The 25531-nt window shown below is 45.1% G+C and overlaps 1 protein-coding gene across 1 annotated transcript in view; it reads left to right on the top strand.

The window, feature by feature from the left end:
* The first annotated feature begins 23444 nt into the window (after positions 1–23444).
* The window catches only part of JAG1 (jagged canonical Notch ligand 1), a 35150-nt gene continuing 33063 nt past the window's right edge, over positions 23445–25531 (top strand). The window contains exons 1-2 of the mRNA XM_010994296.3: positions 23445–24018; positions 24457–24762. Coding sequence (XP_010992598.3) covers positions 23938–24018; positions 24457–24762 — 387 coding nt within the window. The 5' untranslated portion in view covers positions 23445–23937. The remainder of the gene's footprint in view (positions 24019–24456; positions 24763–25531) is intronic.

Raw genomic sequence — 25531 nt, 5'->3', positions numbered from 1 at the left:
AATGGATACTTATGAACAATAGAATCAAAATAAATAGAATCACGGTCCCGGAATATGAATAAATCCACTGAGGTAGTCTAATCCATCAGTAAAACTTTTTTCCAAGGTGGACAAAACTAGAAAACAAAATGACTTGACTAAAATTACACAGCCAGAAGATAGTAGAGAGGACACTCAGACTCTCCTTTTTTCTCCCTAATGCAGTGTACCTGACAACATCACCCTTTGTCTCTGATTGCAACCCCCAGTGTTACTGTGCCTTTCCCCACCCCACACACATCTCTAGCAATTTATGGGACATGAAATATATTATATGCCAAGGACTATCTGAGTCTTTCCCATACATTTTTAACCTTTATTTTCAGATTAAGTACATGAGGTTTTATTATTATTTCCATTCTTAAGACATGAAAAGCAAGGCATAAGAGATTAATAAAATTTTTCAAGAGCACGCAGTTAGGAACCAGAAGGTAGGGTCTAACTCAAAAACCCATGCTCCTAAAAACCACATTACAGTTGCCCACTGCAATTTTATCCTTCCCACTAGAAGAGTTTTTGTGTTAATCAACTGTTCCTGGGAGACAAACCACAAAGAGCATGGTGGCTTAAAACAGCCACCACTGATTTAATCCATGATACTGAGGGGTGGCAGCTTGGGCTGGGCTTAGCAGCACAGTTCTTCTGCTGGTCTTAGCTGGCCTCGCCCATGTGTGTGTGGTCAGCTGGCCAGTTAGCTGGTGGGTAGATGAGCTAGATGGACTCACTCTCGAATCTGGGACCTTAGCTGGGGGGGCCAGGATGTCTGATGTGGCAGGGCCTCTCTCTACACTGTCTCTCCTCCTCCAGCAGGCCAGCCAAGGCTTGTTCCCACGGTGATGGCTGCAGTTCCCAAGAGCCTGAGAGCATCAAGAAAGGCAACTACCAAAGCCAAGTACTTTTCAAGTCTCTGCTTGTGTCATATGTGCTCCTATTCCACTGGCCAAAGCAAGTCACACTTGCCAAATGGGGGAATGGACTACTTCTTGATGAGCAGACCTTCAAAGTTATACTGCAAGGGGCACGCTGAATGAGATGGAAAGAACTGATGGACATTTTTTAATATTTCAAGCAGTTGAATGGTTTTCTTCCAGTATTTACATCCATATTTCTAAATAATACATGTATAGAGCTACCTTTTAAGTAATCAGTTTTAAATATGAGCTTCTGGTTTATTACTAGAACAAGAATTTAGCTTTTTTATCCTTTTCTACAAAAAATTCATATGCCTTTCTCTCAACTTCACTAAATGTTAAAAGTTAACATAACTGATGTATATATATGTATGTACAATTGACTTTGTATATACATATATATATGTGTATTTTCACATATACACACACACATATATATACATGTATAGTTGACCTAGGAACAACATGGGTTTGAACTGCGAGGGTCCATTTACACATGGAAGTTTTTCAACAGCAAATACTACAGTATTTAGTAAATAATAAATAGCAAATGTATTAAATTTAGTAAATAGTAAATACTATGTGATCTGCAGTTGGTTGAATCCGCAGATCTGGAGTCATGGATGTGGAGGAAACATGGATACAGAGGAATTGCAGATATGGAAGTCTGACCATGAATTCCATGTGAATTTTTGACTGCATGGAGGGTGGATGCCCCAACGCCCACATAGGATTTTTCAAGGGTCATAGAAAATATGACAGAAGTATATATGTGTGTGTGTGTGTGTATATATGACACTGTGAGAGTATATATTTCCTCCAAATTATTTGAGACTAAGTTGTAACAGACATGATGCTTCTTTACCCTTAAATATTTTGGTATATATTTTCAAAATCAAGGCTTACATCAGCAACTATAATCAGAAAATTAACTTTATGATACTATTATCTAGTCTATCTTGAATTGTCCAATATGGCAGTCATTAGCCACATGTGACTAGTGACTATTTAAATTTAAACTAATTAAAATTAAGCATTCAGTTCCTTGGTCACACTAGCCACAGTTAACATGATAAAGAACCACATATGCCCAGAGACTATTACATTGGTTAGTTCAGAGAACATGTCCATCATCACAAAGGCCCATTGGACAGTGCTGGTCTGTATCTTTCACATCCTGTTAGGATATAATTGCAGATTTATAGACATGAAATCCGTGTGTGTTACAAGATTGTAGTCACAAGGTAGTAATTACTACCTCCAATGTTTAGGTAGGAAGACAAAATTAGAAAAGTGAATGGGATCCAATTCTATAAGTGAGGATTAGAATCCAGATTTGACCATTTGAAAGACTTTTCTCTTTTACCGTCATATCATATCCATTCCTGAAAAACATTAGTCCATGTCTTAGGCTGGTTTTTTTCAGAACCAGAACCTGAGACAAAGACTCACGTGCCCAGACTGATTAAGCTGTTCTTTTATTCAGGAAGAACTCCCCGGAGAAACAGTAAAGGAATGAGGGAACCAGGACAGGGGACAGGAGCCATGGGAAGTGATGATTTCAGGCAAAGTCCCAGCCTCAGTCTGACCCCGTGGGCCACTCTGTAGCATCAATGATAACACAGGCTTTGTCCCACCTGGAGGAAAGGGAGCAAGACTTTCACACACCCACACTGTCAGTCATTGGCTGCACCAGCAGATATAAACTCCAGGTACTTCTGGATCTCTGCTTGTAGTGTAGGCAGGGCAGCCACAGTACCCCAAGGGCAGTCCTCTGAGGAAGGTGGGTAGTTCCCATGCTGGCATCAAAGCATGCAGATACTGAGGCATGAGCACCTCGACCCAATGAAAAGGGTCCAAGAACATCAGGAGTAGCCCCAACAGAAACCAGGAGAGATGCAATGAAACTTCCAAGGTTCCTAGGTCATTAAAAAGGCACTGTTTCTGTCTGATGCTCACTTCTCTCTGTCTCTCTCTCCCTATTCACACTTGGGAACCCAGCCACCAGGTTGTGAGAAAATCCAGGCCCCATGGAAAAGTCAGGTGTCCGCTGGTGATATGTGTGTCCTTTCTTATCACATGGGCAAGTGGAAGCACCCCGGGTGGCATCCTACTTTATTTCTCAAACTTCATTAACTCATTAGCCAATGGGATGTACGCAGGGTTACTATTTCCAAGGAGTCTTCTGGTGGTCTGGGGACAAAATATCCCTCTGGGGACAGTGCATTGTCCAGTGCAGTTTTCCATTGCTTTCGAGACTGAAATGTACAGCAGACCTGTCTGCGTCCATCTTCCTGGAACATCAACAATCTCAAGAAATGATAACTCCCTGGATTTCCATGGAGCTGGGAAGGGCCTGGAAAGCATGCTTCCTGGCAGTTTCAGAGAGCTGTCTCTTGAGCTTCAAAAAGGGAAGAGCACACATCCTTGAGACTTGCTCTGACAGCTGGCAGCTGCACCACCAGCCCCAACTGCTCAGGCCTTGTAGCTCCCCCATCACTGCCACAGCAGCACTGCAGGGGTACTGAGATAGGTCTCTCTTTCTCCCATGCTCTGGCTCTTCCACGAAACAGATGTTTAGTGGAGAAAGGACATGTATAACTTTCAATGAAATTGAAAAGAATTTTTAAGGGAAAAGACAATAAATCACTTGTCGGGCAGTGGAGAGGAAAGAGAACTTTTTCATGGGGTCACAGATGCCTGGACATCCCTTCACATTTCTCAGTCAGCTCCAGCCCAGACCTCCACCATGTCTTAGGAAACACCAAGAAGATACATTGGGAAAGCCTGGTAATAAGACATTTTTTACAGGAAGAAAATTAAGGTAATAAGAAGATATGTTGTACACTGGACCTTGGACTACCCTTCCTTGGTGGTTCTTAGAACCCTAGCTTTTCTTAATGTTTGAGATTGATGCCAACTCTAAAACTTGTCTTTAGTGCATTTGATTACATCTAGAAGAACTTCTTCATCTCAGTTCACACCCAGCTCTGAACTAAAATGAATTTTTATTATAAGGAAGGCCTACTTCTCCAACCTTTCTGTAGAAAGGAAATATTCAGATTACATAGCTTCCAACTTTGGAAGACTCTCTATGGAGAAGAAGGTAAAGTCCAAACACTTTATCTTGGCATTCAAGGCCATCCTGAGTCTGGTCAGGATCTTCTCTGTTACTTTCCCCAAACTTCTGTCACGTAAACATGTGTTTATGTTCATAGGCTTAAGTTTATGTTCATAGACTTTCTACCAATTTATACATTGAATCTCTTTATCAAAATGCTAACTCAACCTTCCAGCCTAGCTCTTTTATGAGCTTTTCTCCAACTAAACAGTCCCCCTATTGCCTCTTCCTTCTTCTGTACCACTCAGTATCAACTAACTCTGATGATGATTGGCACTTCATCTTTGTTTGCTCCTCCATGATGCAAAGGCAAGAACCATGTTTTAGACAGTCCTCTGAACAGCTAATACATTTTAAACTTGGAGCATAAATATGAATGCACAAGGCAGAATTCTTGGTGGTAAACAACAGAAACTAACAGCAACAAAACATACTAAAGTAACTAAAAATCTAACAAAAAATATACAAGTATTTTATGCACAAAATCTTTATTGAAGGGCATTAATAAATAACCTTAATAAACAAAGTCATGTACCATGTTCATGGATGGGAAGACAAAAATCATAAAAACATCAATCAGCAAATTAAACATCATTTTAGTGTAATTCCAATGAAAACGTCTGCATGGTTTTTCATTGACCTTAATAAGCAGATTATATAATCCATAGAGAACAGCAAAGGCCCAAGTTTAGCCAAGTCAGTTTTGAAAAAGAATGGGAATGAATGGAGGAACTCATCTACCAAGTGTCTAATATTATGTGTAGTGATAACAATGAATGCAGTGTGATATTGGCACAAGGATAATAAACAAAAGTTAATAGATCAGAATAGAGACTCTTGAAACAGTCCCATTCATACATGAAAATGTGACTTGAAACAGGAGAAGCACTATAGATTATTGAGGAAACGATGGACTGTGTATTAATATTGTGGGTGGGACAGCTCTTTACACACAAAATTAGATCCCTGCTCCACGCCGTGTACAAAAACCTATTCCAGGTGGTCTAATGTGGGAGAATCTGATCATGATTTGAGGGTGAGGAAGATTTTCCTAACAACATACAGAAAAGAAAAATCCACAAATCACAAGAATAGAGACTAATAAATTCAACTACATTAAAAGTCAACATTTCTGTATATTAAAAGACACCATTAAAAAATTTTAAAAAATCAAGCCACAGATTGGAAGAGGATATCTGCAATGCGTCATGGGGAAGAATTACTATCCAGAATGTATCATTCGCTCCTACAAATATGCAAGAGAAAGACAAAGAACTCAAAAGGGGGGAAAAATAGGCAGAAGATGCAAACGGCTGAAGAGGAAACCCAAATGTCAATCATCACTGAGAAAGGTAATCGTTTCACAAGTAGTCAGGATAGTGCAAATTGAAACAAAGTACCATTTCCCAGCCATCAGAATTTGGTTTAAAAAAATTAAGTATGAAAGTAGTATTAGGAGGACTATGAAGCAACAAGATGCAGAGTTATCACACAGCGGCAGGAATGAAAACTGAGGCAACCACTCTGGAGAGCACGTTGGCACCACTCAGTATATTAGAAGATAAGTAAGTGCAGGGGCCTGAAATTTTGCTCAGAGGAATAGGCCCCAGGTGATGCTTCCAGGTGATGCCCATGGTGCTCTGAGGGGCAAGTTACTAAAACTTACCTGAAAGTGACAACTTTCAACTCCCCTTTCCAAACAGAGGTAGTTAACGAGCTAGAAGCTCAACGGAATGCACACTTAACAGCCCGAGGTCTTTAAAGAGGACTCTGACACCACCAAGCATTCATTCCAATGGTTCTCCAAAAAGGAGAAGACACTTAACACTGATGGTGATGTCGACTTTTATAAAACAAGTCGCAGTATCCAATACCAGTCCTGTCTTCAGTAGCCACTCAGCACCTCGCTGTCAGGACACAGGTAGGAGTTTAAATGAGCTTAGTTCCCAGAGCTAAAATGTCCCAAGACTGGTTTTGCACTCTGCTAACCGTGATCCAACCCAGAGTTTGACCCAAATAAACTTTAATACCAGGGCAGAAGACAGCCTCTGAGCGAAACTGTCATCAGGTCGGCAATTTTCAATCTGTACCTCACCTGGGAACACTTAAATAGAACCATGTTTGCAAAAGGGAGAAGGCCCAGCTTTTGACATGGAACGCTTGGAGTCCACTGTGATTTGGATTCCCCTTTTACAGCCAGAACGGATTCATTATCCTGTCCACTTTATACCAGGAAAGAGAGAGGCCAAGGCGACGCAAAAGGTAGGCCAGGCAAGGTTTCCAACAAGGGGCCTATCTTTTGTCCGTTGCTTTTAGTGGCTTTCAATCTGACCTATTAAAGGTATACCCTCTGCTCCAAAAAAAGGGGAAAGAAACTATAGCTTTGTATTCCCAACTCTTGTATCTTTGCTTGCAATCTTGCATTCAATTTCAGTGTAATATGAAGAGGTCTATTCTTTTACAAAAAGTTCCCTCTTCCCACCAGGCTTGTTTGTTATTTTATGTGTTTCTGCATCATTTGTAGACTCTGCTTTGATCTGCATTCCTCCTGGATGTGGGGTTTCCTTTTCAGCTACCAAAAGGAAAGCTGGTTTGTTTGAAAAATCTGTTTATTTGGAGTTTTTGCTAGCCTGAAGTCCCTGCCTTTATCAGGATGCGCAGAGCTCCGTGTCTGCCCGTCTCAAACAGCATTCGTTTTCCCCAAGGAAAAGGCAACTTGGAAATAATATAGCTTGCCCATTTGTATTGGGAATATTCTGGGAAACAATATTCTGGCTTTAGAGGTTTCAGTTTAAAGCTTAAGAGAAGTGATTCTTTACCGGATATATTTAATCAGCAGAGCCTCTTTCAGCTTTAGACTGAGGGGGGAAAAAAGTTTCCTCTCTCATTATTTCTCAATCAGGAATTTTTCTCAGCAAGCCTGGGTAAAAACCGGCACCCTCCACAGAGCAAGGACATCTAGGACAGTGTGGCATCGCTTTCCCTGTCCAGGCCAGCATGGTCATGAGGGCCGAGGGGAAGAGAAAGTCAAAATCACACGAAGGTGCCAATATCACTGTCACCATATCCAGAATATCTTCCTTTCAAAAGAAAAGTCGGCATTTGTCTCAGGAATGGCTACTAGGTGGCAACTAACACCCGGGCTCTGATTAGCAAACACAGGCTGCATGAAGGGCACATAAGGGCCCTTGGGAAAAAAGGAGCCACGGTCACGTGATTAGAGATTCCTTCCACGGCAGGGAAGAATGGGTCACGCATAGGGCATCATCAGCAGAATGCGTCTAAAGGTACCCTGTGGGTATCAGATCATTGTCTTTGACGTGTTTTGGAGGATGGTGGGGGCGGGGGACTACTTGTTGAGGGCAGGGTCATGGGTTCCTTCAACCAACCCCAGAGTTTACTACTTGTGACCTATAAGTGATATTGGCCCTGGACCAACATTGCTTCCTAGGAAGACTGAAGCAGGCTATAGACAAAACACAGGGAGGAAATAAAGGCTCTCTGAATGGGGAAGACAGGAGACATTCTCCCACACCCTCCAAGTGTGTCTTTGATGGAGAAACAGGATGTGTTCCCCAAGGAGCTTATAAGACAGTCCCTTCCCGGGATGGCAGTGGCCAGGACCCTCTCTTTGGAGGGTTAGCCAGCAGGATTCAATCTGGGAATCCAAACAAACTTAGGAAAACAATAGGCAGGACCAGGAAGGAATGGGAATTATTTGTCTGTTTTTAATAGAATCCTGCCTTCAAATTGCAGCTTTGCTCTAGGGGGAAAAAAAAAACACAGTTGTCTTTAAAGTTACACATGAACAGTTTCTGGCTTCAAAAGACAGAGATCAAAATAAACCCCAGTTGTTGCCTAAGAACCACCTCTGGTAGCAGGGACACTGGGCCTCCCTCATATTAGGCTACCTTGGGACAGGTGTCGAGTCTACAAAATAAGACTGATTAAGGAAAATGACTCCACACTGAGATTTCGCAGCTATTCAAGCAGTTACAAACCCCAAATAGGAATTAAGATGGATTTGTTTACACCAAACTCTCAGCTTGACCATCCGAAAGGAGACCTTTGAGTCTCTAAGAAGCAATAGAAACTTACACCCCTCTTTGATTACCAAACCTCAGAAGCCCACGTGTTTGAAGGAACCAGGACTTTGTTAACTCAGAGGGCTTTATTTTGACAGAACTTTTAGGTTAGACTTTGCTCCTTAAAAAAAGACACTATTCGCATTATAAGTGTGATCTGTGAGGTCCAGAAAGTGAGTGAGGTGGGGTCAAACTGAATTGAAGATTTCACCCTGACAGATCCAGGAGAAACCAAATGATCCCTTGTGGAAAGTTTTGATTTTGAGACTCAAACTATACAGGAACAGAGTGGACAAGACTCTCAAAAAGTTTGTTAAGAGGAGAAGACTGACTTCCTTCACAACGATCCCCCATGTGCAAAAAATATAAGCATGATTGGCATACAGACCTTAAATTTACAAAATTTTATAACACATCTCATCCTCATCTTACGCCTTCACAGCTCATGTGTTAGGGTGGGACACAGTAAGAAATGGTGGTGCTCCTTGGAAGAAATTTGGCATCACACACTCTGGTTTCCACAAAATCTCCTCCACAAGGACCAACATTTGAGTCCTATTAATAAACTTCCACTGAAGAAGCCCCACCTGAGGCCAAAATCCCAACTAACGGCCCTAGAGAATTTACTGATGTTCAATCCCTCCCTTAGGAGGTAAGCAAAGGCACACATTCAGAAATCCTGAGAGGGGCGAGGATGGGTTACACAAAGCGTGGACCTCGGACCAGCAGCAGAAGCATCTGGAAGCTTGTTAAGAAGCCAATTTTCAGCCCCCGTCCCAGACAAGATGAATCAGAATTGCGGTGGGAGAGGGCAACGAATCTGTTTAACAACTTTTCAAAGTGATTTTTCTGTACATTTCATCATGAGCTGCACCCAGCTTGGGAGCTCTGAGGGCACTGGTTAGCAGCTGTGACAGAGGTCAGCCCTGAAGGACTTGATACATGCAGCAAGGACATTGCAGGGGGATTGGCAAAGGAGAGTGGGTGCCCAGGACCCCGAGTGAAAAGGGAGCTTAGTAATCACCAGTGGTTCCTTAGTATGAGGCCATGAAAGCAGCAAGGATGCATTAATTTGGATCTTGAGTGAAACACTGGACCCTCCTACCAGCTTTCTCATGTTTCCTGTGGCAATGCCAAGGGAGAGCAGTTTCACGGGGCCAGCAACCTAAACAAACCTTCTCAAAGGAGAAAAGGTTTGTCATCAGCCTTGAGTTCAGCTTATTTCAACTTCACTGCTCCCCCACCCCCGCCTAACCAACAGCTTCTCAGACGCACAGCCCAGGGGCCCCTTCCTCCTCGCTCATCTCGCCCTCCATTTCCAGGTGCCATCACTCAAGCCCGGGACTCACCTGCTGTCACGGACCACCATGGCCAAGCCTCCCACCCTCTCCACCATTCTCTGAGGTAGAGTCACACTCAAGCCAAAGGTCAGTGATTCTGCTCCCCTAGCCGCTTCTGTTTCAGATCCATCCAGCAGATTATTCATGGAGCAATCATTCTATAACCTACTGCCTCCTGCCCTGGTTACGTTCTACCTCTCCTCCTCTGAAAGTGCCAGACAAACACAGACTTCCTCAGAGAGAGCAGGCTTCCTCGAGCTGAAATATACCAACCATGATGTCTTTCTTGAAGAGCTCCATTAGACTTACTTTGTGGAATCTGTCATTTACTCTGTTCACTCCTTTCCCATTCCCCTCGATTGAAGTTGGCCTCAGGTCTCCATCCCACACCCAGGGGCAACAACCAGCGAGGTGAGGATAGCGGTGATTGCAGCTAAAACACACGGGGAGCTTACACGTGCCAAGCATGGAGCTAAGCATTTTACACATGTCATTTCATGTTCCCAACCACCCCGTGAGGAAGGTACTACTATTATTTCCATTCTACAGATGGGAAAACTGAGGCTTAGAGGGGTTCTCTTGCCCAAGATGACAGAGCTAATCAGTAGCAGAGCTGGGATTCTAACCCAAGTGTACTTTTTATTCTCGATACCTTATTGCCTCTGCAGGCATAAGAGAAAAAAACACATGAAAGTAATTTTCACTTGCAAAGCACTAGCCATGAGAAACACATCGTTCTAAAGACTCTCTCTACACTTTCCAAGTTCTCTGATATTCAGTCCCATTCCCCACTTGACAAGGGTCAACAATTTTGTTTCTCTTTCACTGGAATCTGCAGATCCCAGTTACGTGTCCTAAAGCGTCCTCTTACCTAACGTTCCTGGCCGATATCACACCATGAGACATACATCTGATGGGCCCTACATAGTAGAGAAGGCCCTGGTCATGTCATTAATTCATTTGCATGCTTAGTACATAGTTTGTCCAGAATCACATTTCAACCTTAGCTACCCATTGGAAGATATGAACAGCCTCAGTACCCAGGCTGAAACCCAGACCAATTAAAGTAGGGCCTCTGGGGGTGGGGCCCAGGTATCGATACTTTGCAAAGTGCCCCAGATGATTCCAATGGACAATAAAGATCAGGTACACTGACTACAGGCTTCATCTTCCTCCTACTGTCCTAATATTTCTTCAAGTACCTGATGATGCCAAAATGCTCCAGGATGACCCAGAATATCTCCCAGAGCATCCTACATTCAGTGGAAGCTTAATACATGTCACCTGCCAAGGGACTGAAATTTTCATGGGGGACTTATAATAATTTTCCTCATAGGGAAGTCACTCTAAATTAACCACCTGGAATCACTCAGTCTCCAACTCCTACTTGGGTCCCAAAACTAGCCAGAAGGAATTTATTCTTTGAAGTATGAAAAAAATTCCCTATGTTCTCTTGCTTTTTCTATAACTGTAGGAACTACGGAACTCAAACGAGGAAGTCTCTCCCAGCCTGGAAAGACCAGAGAAGGTCTGGGAGCATGTTATTACTGAGAAATGTCAGTGGGTTCTAGAATGAAAAAGTAGGCTTGATGATCATTCTGGATATATCAGTATCTTATGACCAAATTTCTTAAAATTAAAGAACTTGGCTCAGATCTCAGACTTCTTGGTGGCAGGGGAGAGACCCATGACATGGAGCTGTGGTTGGCAGTAGGGTAAAACGGTCTTAAGAGTTTTCTTTCGCCACATCTGGGATAAAGTATAAAAAATTTGATGGAGCCTTGACCTGAATGAGCCACAGGTGAAAAGCTCCTCAGATCCCCTCCAAGCATCTCCACTTTGCTGCTGCAATTGTGCAATCTTTTCTGAAGGAAAAGCCCAGTAAAAGGAAGTCCAAATGGTCCTTTTCCTTGAAGACCTTATTTTAACAGCTCTCAAACAGGGGCCATGACTGGAGGCTTCTAGATTAGGGTAGAGTCAGCCTCCTGGACAGGATGCCAAACCCTGTGACACCTTTCATCTCCTTTCAGACCGGTGAACTAAGCCGAGGTTTACCTCCACCGACCCCACCCCAGTGAAAGAGTGGAGAGGATTTTCAACAGGATTAAATGATATGAATAGCTTTCAGGTTTCCAGTGGGGCCAGAGCTGCCGGGCAGGGGTGCTGCGGCAGCTGCTCCAAGGGGACAAAAAAGGATTTGCTGGAGCCTTGTGACTCGGTGTATCTGCTGAGGATGGATCTGAGAGCCTTTCTTAGCCTCCTTGTGGGGGGAGGAGAAGGGCTCCTTTTCAAACTCATGTTATCTGGCAACAAAGCCTAACCCAGGAGGGTGGTGTTTGGGAGAGTGGAGGGACAGGGAAGTGACACTTGCTGGGGAAAGAGGTGGGCTCAAAGCCTCTCTCAAAGAGAGGGCACACAGCCTCAACAAACAGGTCTAGAAGTGAGGAAGGGCTGGGGGAGGGAAGCCCAGCCTCCCTGAATTCCCAAAGTCTCTGACCTCAGCCTTCTCCCAGTGCCTCCTGGCAGCCACCTCCCTGAGATCCCTACGTGAGGGTTGTCTGTCCTGTGTGTGTCCAGGAGCTGGGGGCAGTGCCAACCTGCTGCAGCCACTCTGGGAAAAGGTTTGGCAGTGTCTTCTATATATACATGCAGCAGGTAACCCAGCAATCCCACTCCTAGGTATTTACCGAAGAGAAGTGAAAACCTAGGTTCACACAAAAACTTGTACTCAAATATTTACAGCAGCTCTATTCATAATCGCCAGGAACCAAAACAACTCAAAGATCTCTCAGCTGGGGATGGATGAGCATGCTGCGGTCCGCCCCTGCAGTGGACTATCACTCCCGCAATAAAAAAGGGTCAAACTGTTGACACACGAACAATATGGATGACTTCCAAATGCATTACGTTACGTGAAAGAAGCCAGACCCTAAAGGCTGCATACTGTGCGGCTCCATCTATACAGCATTCTAGAAAAGGCAAAACTACAGGGCTTAGGGGGAAGGGGCTGAGTACAAGGGGGAAGCCTGAGGAGATGTGGGGGGCGATGGAATAGCTGTATCTTGATTGTGATGATGATTACATGACGGTGTGCAGGAGGAAGGGTGAATTCTATCCAAATAAAGAAAATAAATCAGTGACAATAACGCAATGAAAGATGTGAAGAGAGGCTTTAAAACTCTCAGCCCTCGTAGCAGCTTTCACTGTAAGTCCACACTCCTTTTTCCTGCCTGTGGTAACCAGTAGCGGTTCCAGATTTCCATCACTTGCTCTTGCCACTGGTGACTAGGTGGCCATACCCCTAGTTGCTTCCCAGAGGAGATCACATTAGGGCACACGCAGTGGGTTTTCTTACTCTAATGGTCCCAATTCCTTCCCCCTAGCTCCTCCTCCTTTCTCTCGAGAAGAATGCATGGCCTCAGCATTCCTCCTTGGACTCATTCTTTTAATACAGATTCCCCTTTTGTTCCCTCTTCTTCACTGACAAAATGAAAGGCAAAATTGTACTGTGTGTATGACACAATTAAAGGACCACTCAGGACTTCCGCTTCCTGCCGAGGGACATCCCAGGCTCTGCACTGATGCCAGGACATTGAGACCCTCCCTCCTCCCATTGTGTTGTGGGACCAGCAGCATCGGTGTTACCTTGAAAGCTCATGAGAAATGCAGACTGTCAGGCCTGCCCCAGACCAATGAACAAGGATCTGCCTTTTATCAAGATGCTCAAGGATTCCCCCTCCCTTTTAAAGTTGTCTTGCTCGGTGCCTCCACAAGAATTTATTTTGGCTACTTGGGTTTATTCTCATCAAGCTATATTCAATTTAGACTGGATAAAGAAGATGTGGTACATATATAAAGTGGAATACTACTCAGCCATAAAAAAGAATAGAATAGTGCCATTTGCAGCAATATGGATGGACCTGAAGACTGTCATTCTAAGTGAAGTAGGCTGGAAAGAGAAAGAAAAATACCATATGACATTATTTATATGAGGAATCTGAAAAATAATAATAAGAAGAAGAAGAACACAAATGAACTAATTATTATTTTGATGTCCTGAATATGTGTAAGCACATTTGACTGTCCTTTATGACTGGATTAGAGCATTCTGTTGATTCTTATTTTGTAGTTGGCTTTATTCCTTTGATAACTATATAAGTTTAAAAAGCTAGAGATCTAATCTGTTCTTAGAAACAATAATTAGTACATATATGAAAACTAAAAAAATTGTACTATACTATATATATATTTACATGCAATATAATGTGTATGTGCAGTTGAACTATAATAATTCTACATAATAAAACTGAAAAAGAAAAAAAGCTATATTCAACTTAGTTTGCATAGAAGCAACATCTTTCAGCACTCATATTTCATCAGTTTATGTAACAGTGAATTAAATGATGTAATTACAGTAACAAAAACAACTGGCATATTTTGGGAACCCATCCAAACTGACTATTGGAAAATATAACACCCACTCCTCTTTGGAACAGAACTTAGTCTATTAGCGGCAAGAATTCTCCATGCTGTGGGTTGTAGTCAGTATTTGTTCAAGAAGGGATGAAGTACACGGGTCAATTCGATGATTAGGTTGAGCAAAGGATGGTTACAAGAGTCTTTACCATGACTTCTTTAGGGGAGCCTCCCAATAACTTACGTTTTAAGATAATTTGACCAGACTCAAGATTATTGCTACAATAATGCCACTTTAGGTCACATTTTTGCTTGCTTTCTAAAGTGGAGTTAGGGTTGGTCACCCCAGACTGTGCTTAGCTCACAGAAGTTTACTAGTGGCAATTACCACTCATTGCATGCTTGTAAGCAATGTTTGTGATTCTGTTTTCTTTAAAATTTCACCCATGGCAACAAAAGCAAAAATAAACAAGTAGGACTACATCAAACTAAAAAGCTTCTGCATGACAAAGGAAACCATCAACAAAATGAAAAGGCAACATACTGGATGGGAGAAAATTGCAAATCATGTATTTGATAAGAGACTAATAGCCAAAGGAACTAATATGACTCAATAGCAAAAAAAAAAAAAAAAAATCCAATTAAAAAATACTCTGAAGCTCTGAATAGACAGTTTTCCAAAGAAGACATATAAATGGCAAACAGGTACACAAAAAGGTGCTCAACATCATTAATCATCAGGGAATGCAAGTCAAAACCACAATGAGATGTCACCTCACACCTGCTGGAATGGCTATTTATCAAAAAAACATCAAGAAGAACTAACAAGTGTCAGCAAAGATGTGGAGAAAAGGAAAACCTTGAGCACTGTTGGTGAGAATGTAAATTGGTGCAGCTCCTATGGAAAACAGTAAGTAGGTTCCTTAAAAAACTAAAAATAGAACTACCATATGATCCAGCAATCCCACTTCTGAGTATTTATCCAAAGAAAACTGAAAACACTAATTCAAAAGGATATTTACCCCCAGTCCAAGATCATTGCTGCCTTATTTACAATAGCCAAGATATGGAAAAAACTTGTGTCTGTCGAGGGATGAGAGGATAAAGAAACAGTGGTATACACACACACACACACACACACACACACACACACTGGAATATTACTCAACCATAAAAAAGAATAAAATCTTGCCATTTGCAGCAATGTGGGTAAACCTCAAGGGTATTATGCTAAAGAAAATAAGTTAGACAAAGAAAGACAAATACTGTATTATCTCTCTTATATGTGGAATCTTAAAAAAAAAAAAAGCTCGTAGATACAGAGAACAGATTGGTGGTTGCAAGAGGCAGAGGCTGCAAGAAATGGATAAACTACTTTTTCAGTTTTTTGTTTGTTTAAATAAATTGAATAATTTTTTTTTAATTTCACCCTTGGAGGCCATATTGCTACTACCTACTGCTACAATTGTGCTGTGTAAAAAACCAGCTCCAAACTTATTGACTTAAAAGAACTAGCTGTTACTTCTCACAAGTCTGTGAATCGGCTGGGAGGGTCTGCTGATCTGGGCCAATTAGGCTGATGTCAGCTGGGCTTCCTGGTGTGTCTGTGGTCAAAAAGGCGGGTCTGATGAAGCTGACAGGTCAAGGAAGACCTTGGCTGGGACCACTCAGTTCTCCTGCATGTAACCTCTCATCCTCCAGGGGTTGTCCCAGGACCATGCCAGAGTCTTGAAGCAGGAGGGAGACCAGAATGTGCAAGCTCTCTGAAGGCCTGGGCTCCCAACTGATACACTGTCACTTCTGCATCTTTTGTGGCCATAGCAAGTTCTGAGGCCAATACAGATTCGCAGGATGGGGAAAGGGGCTGCCTCTCTTGGTGGAAAGGGCTGCAAACTCACAACCCAAAGGAGTAGAGACATGAGAGCAGGGGCAGTAGTAAAGAGTTGGGGTGATTTTTGCAATTAACCAGTCATAGATTAATTCGTAATTATGAGAGCAGGCTAGATGAAGAAAGCTTGAGAATTAAATTTGAACTCCCTGGATCTAAGCTTATAACCTTATTACTATCATCTGTGAAGTGAAGTTCTGAAAAAAATCAAGATATTTAAAAAACATGAAGTCTATTATCTTTTGAGAGAAGATTAGCCATATTATCATTCCTTCTCATAAAATTTACATTTTTGAGAAAGCCAAACGGCTTATTTCACTACTGATGTGCTTGTGATAGGCTTGTTATAAAGTAGCCTCTCTGACAAAGAAGGTGCTTATATCCCATTAGTTTTCCTTCCCATAAAATTTTACTGTGTTTCATCAGAATCTGCACGTTTACGTGAGAAAACTCAACTGAAAACAAACAAACAAACAAAAAATGAAATCCTCTGAGCTACTTCCCTGGGTAATTACAACCATGCAAACTGGAAGATCTCAGATCTCAGAAAGCTGTGCTATTAGAGCCTACAATGGGTCAATCTTTGGGCAGGGCAATTTGTGAACGTTTTTTGAACAAGAACAATTAAATTGTTAGGAATTTCATCTGTAATCATTTCCCACACATGAGAGTTTATTCGGTGATTCAGTAAATTGTTGCTGAGCAGCCATAAAAAAACAAAAAGCTACTGCATTAGAAAGTTGGGGATCATCTCTGGATTAAGCAAAACTCTGAGAAAGACATACACTCAGGACCGTGTTATCTTTCCTCCCCTGCCCCACCCCCACACCGCTTTCTCTGAGCAGAGCTTTGGTGTCAGGCCCTCAGTTTTCAGGGTGCTTCATTCTGAGAGAGAGTTACATTTCTCTGAGTTCCATCTGTATCAGACCCAAGCCACCCTACATATTTGTAATCATGTACCTACATACACGTGGGTATCTTTCATAACAAAATGCTAGAAAAGCTTGGCCTCACCTGAGGGACAGTTTGTTCCCTCTCCATGCATAAAGCTAATCTTGTAGCTGACTGTGTTTTCTCTTTCTTTTTAGATAACAATAAATTTAGTATCTTATTTTTTTTAATTGTAGTCGATTTACAATGTGCTAATTTCTGGTGTACAGCAGAGTGATTCATTGCTGTATATACATATATTCCTTTTCTGCTTAACAAATGTACATCCTGTCTCTGTAGTCAATTGGTGTGGGTTAGACCTTAATGCACATACAGATCACCTGGGGATCTTGCGAAATTGCAGATTCTGATTCGGAAGGTCTGGGGCAGGGGCCTGAGAGCTTGAAATTTGACCAAGCTCCCAGGTGATGCCAATGCTGCTGGCCTCAGACAGCATTCAGAATAGCAAGGGAGAGAGCACAGTAACGAGCTGGGGCTGAGATGACCAAACCTGCTGCACTCAACATTGACTTATTTGCTGCAGCCATTAGGTAAACGTGTGTGATTGATTCTCAAATAGTCAGTTCAGGAAAGCAGGCGGGTCCCTGACATTCTCATCCCTGCAAACCAGGCTCTGCGACTTCTCAATCAGTAGCCATCAACATCACATTTGTCTTAGATTCTCTTGGTGGATATAGACCTGAACTCCCTGCCTACCTGTTTACTTCACCATTGCTTCACACAGATGAGGTTTCTAGGAAATCACCTCGTTCAACATCCCATCTGGGGTGGGGAATTTCCCTCTCTCCTGCTGCTGACAAGTGGTCCCAGCAGCCTGTTTGATTACCTTCAATAATTGGGACTCAGTACTTCCAAGGGAGCCTGTTACATGGAAGAAGAGTTCTTATGAAAACAACATTTTCTGTTAAGGCAAAAATCCACTTCTTTGAAACCACCACCCACAGAGCCTAGTCTGCCGTTTGAAGTGTCTATTAAGACCCCCAGCTTCTTTTCACATGAATTAGCACCAGCCTGTTCTAAAATAATGTAATTGGCTTCTCTAGTTTTTAATCTGCCTTTGAAAAAAAAATTGCCACTTCAGTGGTTACATCTTTTAGAAATTAAACTTTCACCTTTATAATCATTCTAAGTTTTCTATGCCCTAGTTTTACTTCCAAAAGAAGAAAGAATCTTTGATATGTTCTGAGATCACTTCTGAATGATGCTCTTGAAAATCTGTGTATTGGTAAACCTACATTATGTCTAGTATCTAAGGATCTAGAAATTGACAGGTAGTATTTATGCCAACATCTCTGTGCTCAAGCTAATGTCTCTTTAGCCATCCTTGAGTGCTCTTGGCATAAAAGCAACAATAAAAACAACTATTTACCCTCCAAATGAAAAGTTAAACTTAAGCATTGCAATCATCCACATTTTATGTCCTTAATAACTTCTAATTTAGAGAAAACCATTGGTAAAGAAATCACTGGCTTGAGAACAAAAATGTCAAACACAGACACTGTCTTGTAATTTATTGAGAACCATTAACCCAAACATGAAATACTGGGATTCAAAGCCCTGTGGCTTTCATGCCGTTAGCAGGTGTAATCACCTTTCTTTAATTCTCACGTTTATGTACGTTTTGAAAATTTCTCAGATAACTGGGTATATTTAGCTCTCCTTTTCTCAAGTTGCAACAACTACTTTGATTTTTTTTTTTTTTTTTTTTTTTTTTTTTTTTTTTGAGATCTAGAGGCAGATTTGGATTTACACAAGTTTGGAAAGCCAAGTACAAACAAGATAAAAAGGTGCTCACCAGTGAACTGCGTTGCGGTAATTTCCAAAAGCTACCTGCTTCTGGAAATGTAATTTCCAGAGCCTTTTAGGAGATAAAAAGGTTTGTAAGAGCTCAGTCACACTTTCCAGTTACAGAAAATTGTTAGTTGCATTTAGATCAGTCAACTGTACAAATGGACCAATTTGGTTTAGGAAAAATGTTATCCCAGAATATCTGCAGGTCAAGTCATTCAGGTGTCATTCACAGAACAGAAAATTCACCACATCATCACCACAAAAAGGAGGGTGGATGAATCATTTACAGTTGTTTTGAGAATGCCAGTTTAACAGAAACTTACACCCAAGATTTTTATTTTCAAAGACTCTCTACGGTCAGAAAAGAGGACATTTTCTAAGTACTATTCCCCCCACCCCGTAAACTATGAAACTATAAAACTATATACAACTTTGAAAGGTCAATAAAAAAAATCTTAAGTTTTAATTCAAGGAGTGAAAGTAAGAAATTAGTCCCATGTTTCCTGGATTTTGCATCTTGGGTTTTTTGGTGACTTTCTGTGATTGGCTTGTTAAAGTGGACATGGACACGTTAACTCTCTATCTGTCCTGATAAATTTCCATATAATGACTGTAAAACAAGGGAGCCACAAAACAGGCAAAATTATAAACACCTGTGCTCAAGGCAAAACCCAAAACACTGTTTAAAACGAAGCTCATACAAAATTACTGTTGATTATGCAAGAAATTCATAGTTCTGGTTTCCAAAGACAAGCAATTCAGATCTCTTGTACATGTAAAGTGAAGCTTTGAAAAACAAATGGTTGGATCTACTCAGTTCATACCTGAATGTATAAACCTGTGGCCTGGTTATGGTTGCCATGGGAGCTATAACTTCATACTGATTTTTTAATGTCCAATTCATTGACATAGGTTTTTCATTTTCCTCTTTCAGAACTTCCTGAGACATGGAGGGAGGAGAATAATCCACGGAGGTGGCTGTCTGCTCAGGCGCTGTGCTTCCTTGGGGAGCTGGCTGGGTAGAGTGTATACAGAGGCTTGAATTTCCCAGGTGGTAATATAATAGCGAGTTTGTAGGACATAGAAACATCCTTTGGTTATGCTGGAAAAAGACAGAAAGATATCACATCTGCTTTTCCCAAGAAGAGTGCTGGTGAATTTGAATGAACTTCTCCACAATGTTCAAAGAAAAAAGAAAATACTAAAGGATATGTCCCATCTCTATATTTGGACCTTTCCCTCTTCCTAATCGGAAAGAAGAAAGGAATTAGAGAGAAAAGTTGTGGGGGAAAAGAACTACCTTCCCTGTGTTCACTGCTACAATCCACACCATCCTCCTCCCTCACCTGCACGCCCTCTGTTTTGTAGTGTTTAAGCCCATTATCCACCATATTGTGTTATCCACCATATTCTTGGCACCCTACACAATACCTGGCACATCCATAACTATTTTCCTCAACATTTTTAGAGTGAAAAATGTTAAACATAGAGAAATTTGAAAGAACTGTACGTGAACACCAGTGTGCCCATCACCCAGATCCTGTCATTAACACATTAATGTTTTGCTTCCACATCAACCTATGGATCCAGCCATCCCTTGTCCATGCATCAGTCTCTCTCATTTTTTATGCATTTCCAAATTGCAAACATCATTTCTCCTCTCTCTAAATACTTCTGCACTCATATAACTAACTCAAGTTGAATATTAATTTTTTTTCTCTTTTGAACATACAATGAAATGCACCAATCTTAAGTGTCCTATTGAATGAATCTGACAGGTGCATACACCTGTATGACCCAAACCCTTAGTAAGAGACAACCTTATCCTTTTCCCAGAAGAGGCCTCAAGCCCGTCCCAGATCACCTCCACCCTCCCAATGTTCTTTCAATATTTTTTGACCACAGATTCATTTTGCCTGTTTTAGAACTTCCTATAAAAGGATTCAGACAGGATGTAGTCCTTTATGTCTGGCTTCTTTCACTCAGCATGATAGTGTTGAGATCATCTATGTTGTTGCATGTAACGAAGTTCTCGATAAATACTGATTTGCTGATTTTTATCACTGTCAATTAACCAGGGATTTAAATTAACTAAATATGTTTTAATAGACCGTGAATGTCTTTTATTAAGCCTTTGAGGAGGGGGCCTCAGCACTGCTGTTTGTTGATGATTCAGTAAAGATACGGCAAGTTTTGTGGAAAAGAAAAATGAGGTATCATCTTTTTAAAATTAAAGAATTAAGATACCCAAAGATGGTTATGATTTGAGTATGTGAGACAAGCCAGACAGAAACTGGCCACTAGCCTCTCCCCTTCTCGCAGGTGTAGGTGTGATGGCTAAATGCAGCAGTTTTCACAGGAACATTTTTCTGGAATAGTCACTTGCTGTTGGCTACACCCAAAGGCAGGATGCAAGCTGGCCAAGGGGGAGCCTGGATATCTGAGTTCTCTCTGCAGCATTTCCCCATCCCCCAGGCAGGGAGGCTGAGAACCAGCTGTGAGGAAGTGGAGGCTAGGCCTTCCACTTGCTGTCTGTTGCGTGACTGGCTTTTTGGGGGAGTACCAATTAGTTGGAAGAACCCCAACTGAAAATTTTCAAAAGAATCCCCTCCAGCCTACAATGGTCTTCTCTAAAAGTGGATTCCCAAACTCAGCAAGGGTGCAGAGCACCATGCCCTTTGGCATGAGAATTTCATGTTTATTAGTGATTTGACATTTCTGTTAGGGTTAATCAGATAGTTTCCACTCCTCAGAAATCTATATTCTCTTATTCTTCAAGGGGGCTAAACTCTCCTGTGGCCTGGAGCTGACCTCAGCTGACATGCACACCAGATCCCCACCTAGAGGCACCTACAATCTCAGGTAGTAAGTCAGGTGGCTGGATCTAAATTCTTCAGCTAACTGCCTGGCTCCTTCCTAAGGGGTGTGTGGGGAACAGGCCACAGGGGCACAAGATTAACAGAGGGGACTCCAGGAGCATACACTTTAAGACCTTACCAGCTTTTGTGAATTGTTTCTTTTCCCCCAGGATAAGCATTTTGCTTTTAAACCATTACTTAGCACCCCAATTAGGGAAAATTGAAGGGTAGCGGGGGGGGGGGGGCAGGTAGGAGGTAGGGGAGATTGGTTTGTATGGAAATGTTGGTGAGATAAGTCCAGATGGGATTACATCTGATAACTGGATGCCTTGTGTTTAGGATATTTGGGGGGAGTGGGGACTGGGGCACATTAAGACAAAATATCCAGGCTACTGTTGCTTATGGTAGCTGCAAACTTGTTCTGCTCTTGGGTATGTCTCTTCCAAAATATGGACTAATTCTCTCACCAACGATCATCATCATGGGACACATTACATGAAGAAGGTGCCTTTCTTACGAGTATTTCTTGGGTTGTTAAAATACCAAGATTCCTAAACCATCCTTGGTGACTTTGAACCCATGTAAAGAGGTCAGTTAGCGGCCTTATTTTATTCCCTAGTGTGATGAGATCTAGCACTGAAAATACTGTCCAAACTGACCCACCCCTTAAATGCAGTAAGTAAATAACCACAGATTAGCCACCCTTTTCTGCTCTCGTAACTCAGCATGTTGGAAAATAGTTTCTCTTGTCTCTTGCAGTTCATCATGCCCCACAGATTTGGAGGACTCGAGCCACAATCCGGCCCCTGAAGAACCATGCTTTTCCGCAGGACATATCCAATACAGGGGGCAAAACTTTGTCCACCTTTCAGTGGAAATCAATCTTTTCCCTAAAGAGATCCTCTCAAACACAGCAATAGGTCCATCTAGAGAAGGGTTGGCACAGGCGTCGCCAGCCCGAAGGTTTCCTTTGACCTTGGTTATGACCGAGAGTGTCGCTGTTAATTGCGAGGCTCGGTTCAAGGTAGAAAATAGCTTTGGTTTCCACCGCCACCCCAGAGAAGCCAAGTTCTGCTGCCGGGCGACGACGGTAAGACAGTCCCTTCCAGGCTCCTCTCTGGCCACCCAGAGCTGCTCGGAGGCCGCCTACAGGTGCAGTCCCGGCACTGCGTCCCGGGCGGCGGAACGGGGAGTGAGCCCGAACCCGTCCGCATCTCTGACTGCCCATCCCAAAGCCTGGGCAGGACCCCCGCGTGCCCGCCGCCTTCTGCCCGCTGTTTCCCCTGCTCTGTCCCGGCGCGGTTTGGAAAGGAAGCTGGGAGCCCTCCGAGGCTCCGCAGATTCGGATTTGAGAGGGGGTGGGGAGCGGCCGAGGCGTCCCCTCGAATCTGCGGCCAGCCTGGCTCCGGGAAAGTTTTTCAAAGTTCCCAGCAGCGCCTGCCCAGGTCGCCTCCGCCGGGCGAGCAGACGGCGGCCAGCGCGCCAGCCTCGCCGCCGCCGCGGCCGCCTCCGCCGCTCCCGCCGCCAGCCGCGCGTTCTGGGCGCCTCGCTCGCTCGCTCGCGGGAAGCGGGCCGGGCTCCCGGCGGGCAGGCCCTCCTCCTGGGGTGAAAGCCGCAGCTGACGCAGGCGGCTCGGAAGGCGGAAGCTGCCTCGCTCCGACCGCTCGAGCAGCGCCGCGGCGCCTACACCTGGGGCCCCGACGGACAGCCAGAGGCGCCTGGTCTGAGGCGCCCGAGGGGGCGGTCCGCGCGGGGCTCCTCGGGCGTCGCGGAGCAACGGCGCCTTCACGTTCCTTCCCGCGCCCTGCCCCTGTTCCCGCCTGGCCCAAAGCACCCGAAGGTGGGGGTCTGCGCGGGGCCCCAGACGTCTACGCGGTCCCGCGCATCCCGGAGCCCCGGACCCCTTCCAAGTTCCTCCCAGTAGTCCTCCTCCCCATCCACCCGGAGGGAAGGGGCGTGTCAGGACTGGGTACGCCCCCTCATGAATATTAATAAGTGCGCATGCGCCTGCCCAGCGTGCTGGGTAGAGGTGGCCAGCCCGGGCCGCGGCTCCCAGACGGGCTCTCTGAGTCCCTCTCCGAGAGCCGGGCGGGCACGCGTCATTGTGTTACCTGCGACCAGCCCGCGAGCTGGGCTCGGGTATTTTTTTTTTCCCTCCCCTCCCTCCCTCCTCTTTAAGCAGCTGATCTGAAAGGGAATAAAAGGCTGCGCATAATCATAATAATAAAAGAAGGGGAGCGCGAGAGAAGGAAAGAAAGCCGGGAGTGGAAGAGGAGGGGGAGCGCCTCAAAGAAGCGATCAGAATAATAAAAGGAGGCCGGGCTCTTTGCCTTCTGGAACGGGCCGCTCTTGAAAGGGCTTTTGAAAAGTGGTGTTGTTTTCCAGTCGTGCATGCTCCAATCGGCGGAGTATATTAGAGCCGGGACGCGGCGGCCGCAGGGGCAGCGGCGACGGCAGCACCGGCGGCAGCACCAGCGCGAGCAGCAGCGGCGGCGGCGGCGGCGGAGTCCCGAGTGCCCGCGGCGCGCGGTGCAGCGATGCGGTCCCCACGGACGCGCGGCCGGCCCGGGCGCCCCCTGAGCCTCCTGCTCGCCCTGCTTTGCGCCCTGAGAGCCAAGGTAGGAGCCCGCCGGGCCTCCCTCCCTGCCCGCCCTCTCCTTTCCCTCGCGGCGCCCTGGACGCCTGCGGTTGAGCGCCTGGAGCGGGCTCAGGAGCCCTGAGGCGCTGGCTCCCGCTCGGGTCCCTGCGCCCGAGAGGCTGCACCTGGGTTGGGGGATCCCCCAGGCCCCTAAATGTATCCTCCCGGCTGGGGACACGTTCGCTCCGCTCTTGCTCCCCGGGTTGGGGGGAGGCAGTCGTGTCGGATTGCTCCCACACCCGAGCCTCTTAAGCCCGGGAATCACGTTGAGTCCTTGAACCGAGCCTTGCAAAATTATTTTCACTTGGCGCCAAGGGCTCGGTGGGGCAGGCGGGCGGGGAGGGAGTCGCCACTTACACCCTCGAAGAAAACAACTTTCCCCTGCGCTGACCTCCCTCCCGCCCTCCCTCGCCGGCAGGTGTGCTGGGCTTCTGGTCAATTCGAGTTGGAGATTCTGTCCATGCAGAACGTGAACGGGGAGCTGCAGAACGGGAACTGCTGTGGCGGCGCCCGGAACCCGGGGGACCGCAAGTGCTCCCGCGACGAGTGTGACACGTACTTCAAAGTGTGCCTCAAGGAGTACCAGTCGCGCGTCACGGCCGGGGGGCCCTGCAGCTTCGGCTCGGGGTCTACTCCTGTCATCGGGGGCAACACCTTCAACCTCAAGGGCAGTCGCGGCAACGAACGCAACCGCATCGTGCTGCCTTTCAGTTTCGCCTGGCCGGTGAGTGGCGGCCGCCGGGAGCCCCGGCCGGGGTTCGCGTCCCCGGACCGAGCCCTTCTTTCTCTGGCGAGACGAGAGGGATTTAAAGGGGCTTGGCAGGAAACTTGGCGCTAACCAGAGACATCTTTGGGGTGGGGGGTTAGGGAGCCGAGGCTTGTAGCTAGATCTTGGCAAGCCCCAGCCCCAATGTTTTTGGCTAAGCGCACGAAAGTGGGACCCCAGAGGGGATTGTGGGGCAAAGCTCCCAGGAAGGGCGGTTGAAACTTGCAACTTAGAGGCCCCAGAGTAACCGCCCCAGCCAGGAGGTCATTACAGATGATCTTTGCTCAACCAATTAAACCTGATGCGCCGGGGAAGGCGGCTCAGTACAGTTCTGGCCTCCGAACGCCGTCCAAATTGGCACCCTCCCGTTTCCCGTGAGCTGCCGGGAGGGCGGGTGTGTCCTTCCTGGAGGGTGTGGGGAGCCCGCTTCCCGCTGCTCCCCGGGAGATTTCGGTGCGTGCGGGGGCGCGCTCGGGGCTGGGTGTAAGGCCCGGGGGCGGCCGCTCCCGGGGTTGTCCGGGATTTCGCCCGAGTTGTGGGCCTGGGAGCCTCCGCCCCCTGCCGGCTCCTTCCTGCCCGCCCTCGCCCCCGCGCGGTGTAGCCCTTGTGGCCTCAACTCCAGCGGTTCCCGGGCTCTGGAACAGCTGTGTTTGCAAACTTCCCCGGGAAGGGCGGGGGTGCGCCCTCGTCCGGCGGGCGCGCGGCCCCCTCGGGCAATCGGGGGGCG

This window comes from Camelus dromedarius, chromosome 18 (assembly GCF_036321535.1).
Source record: "Camelus dromedarius isolate mCamDro1 chromosome 18, mCamDro1.pat, whole genome shotgun sequence".
Classification (NCBI taxonomy): Eukaryota; Metazoa; Chordata; class Mammalia; order Artiodactyla; family Camelidae; genus Camelus; species Camelus dromedarius.
Note: the sequence above shows the minus strand (reverse complement) of the source record. Positions and strands in the feature narration are given on the sequence as shown.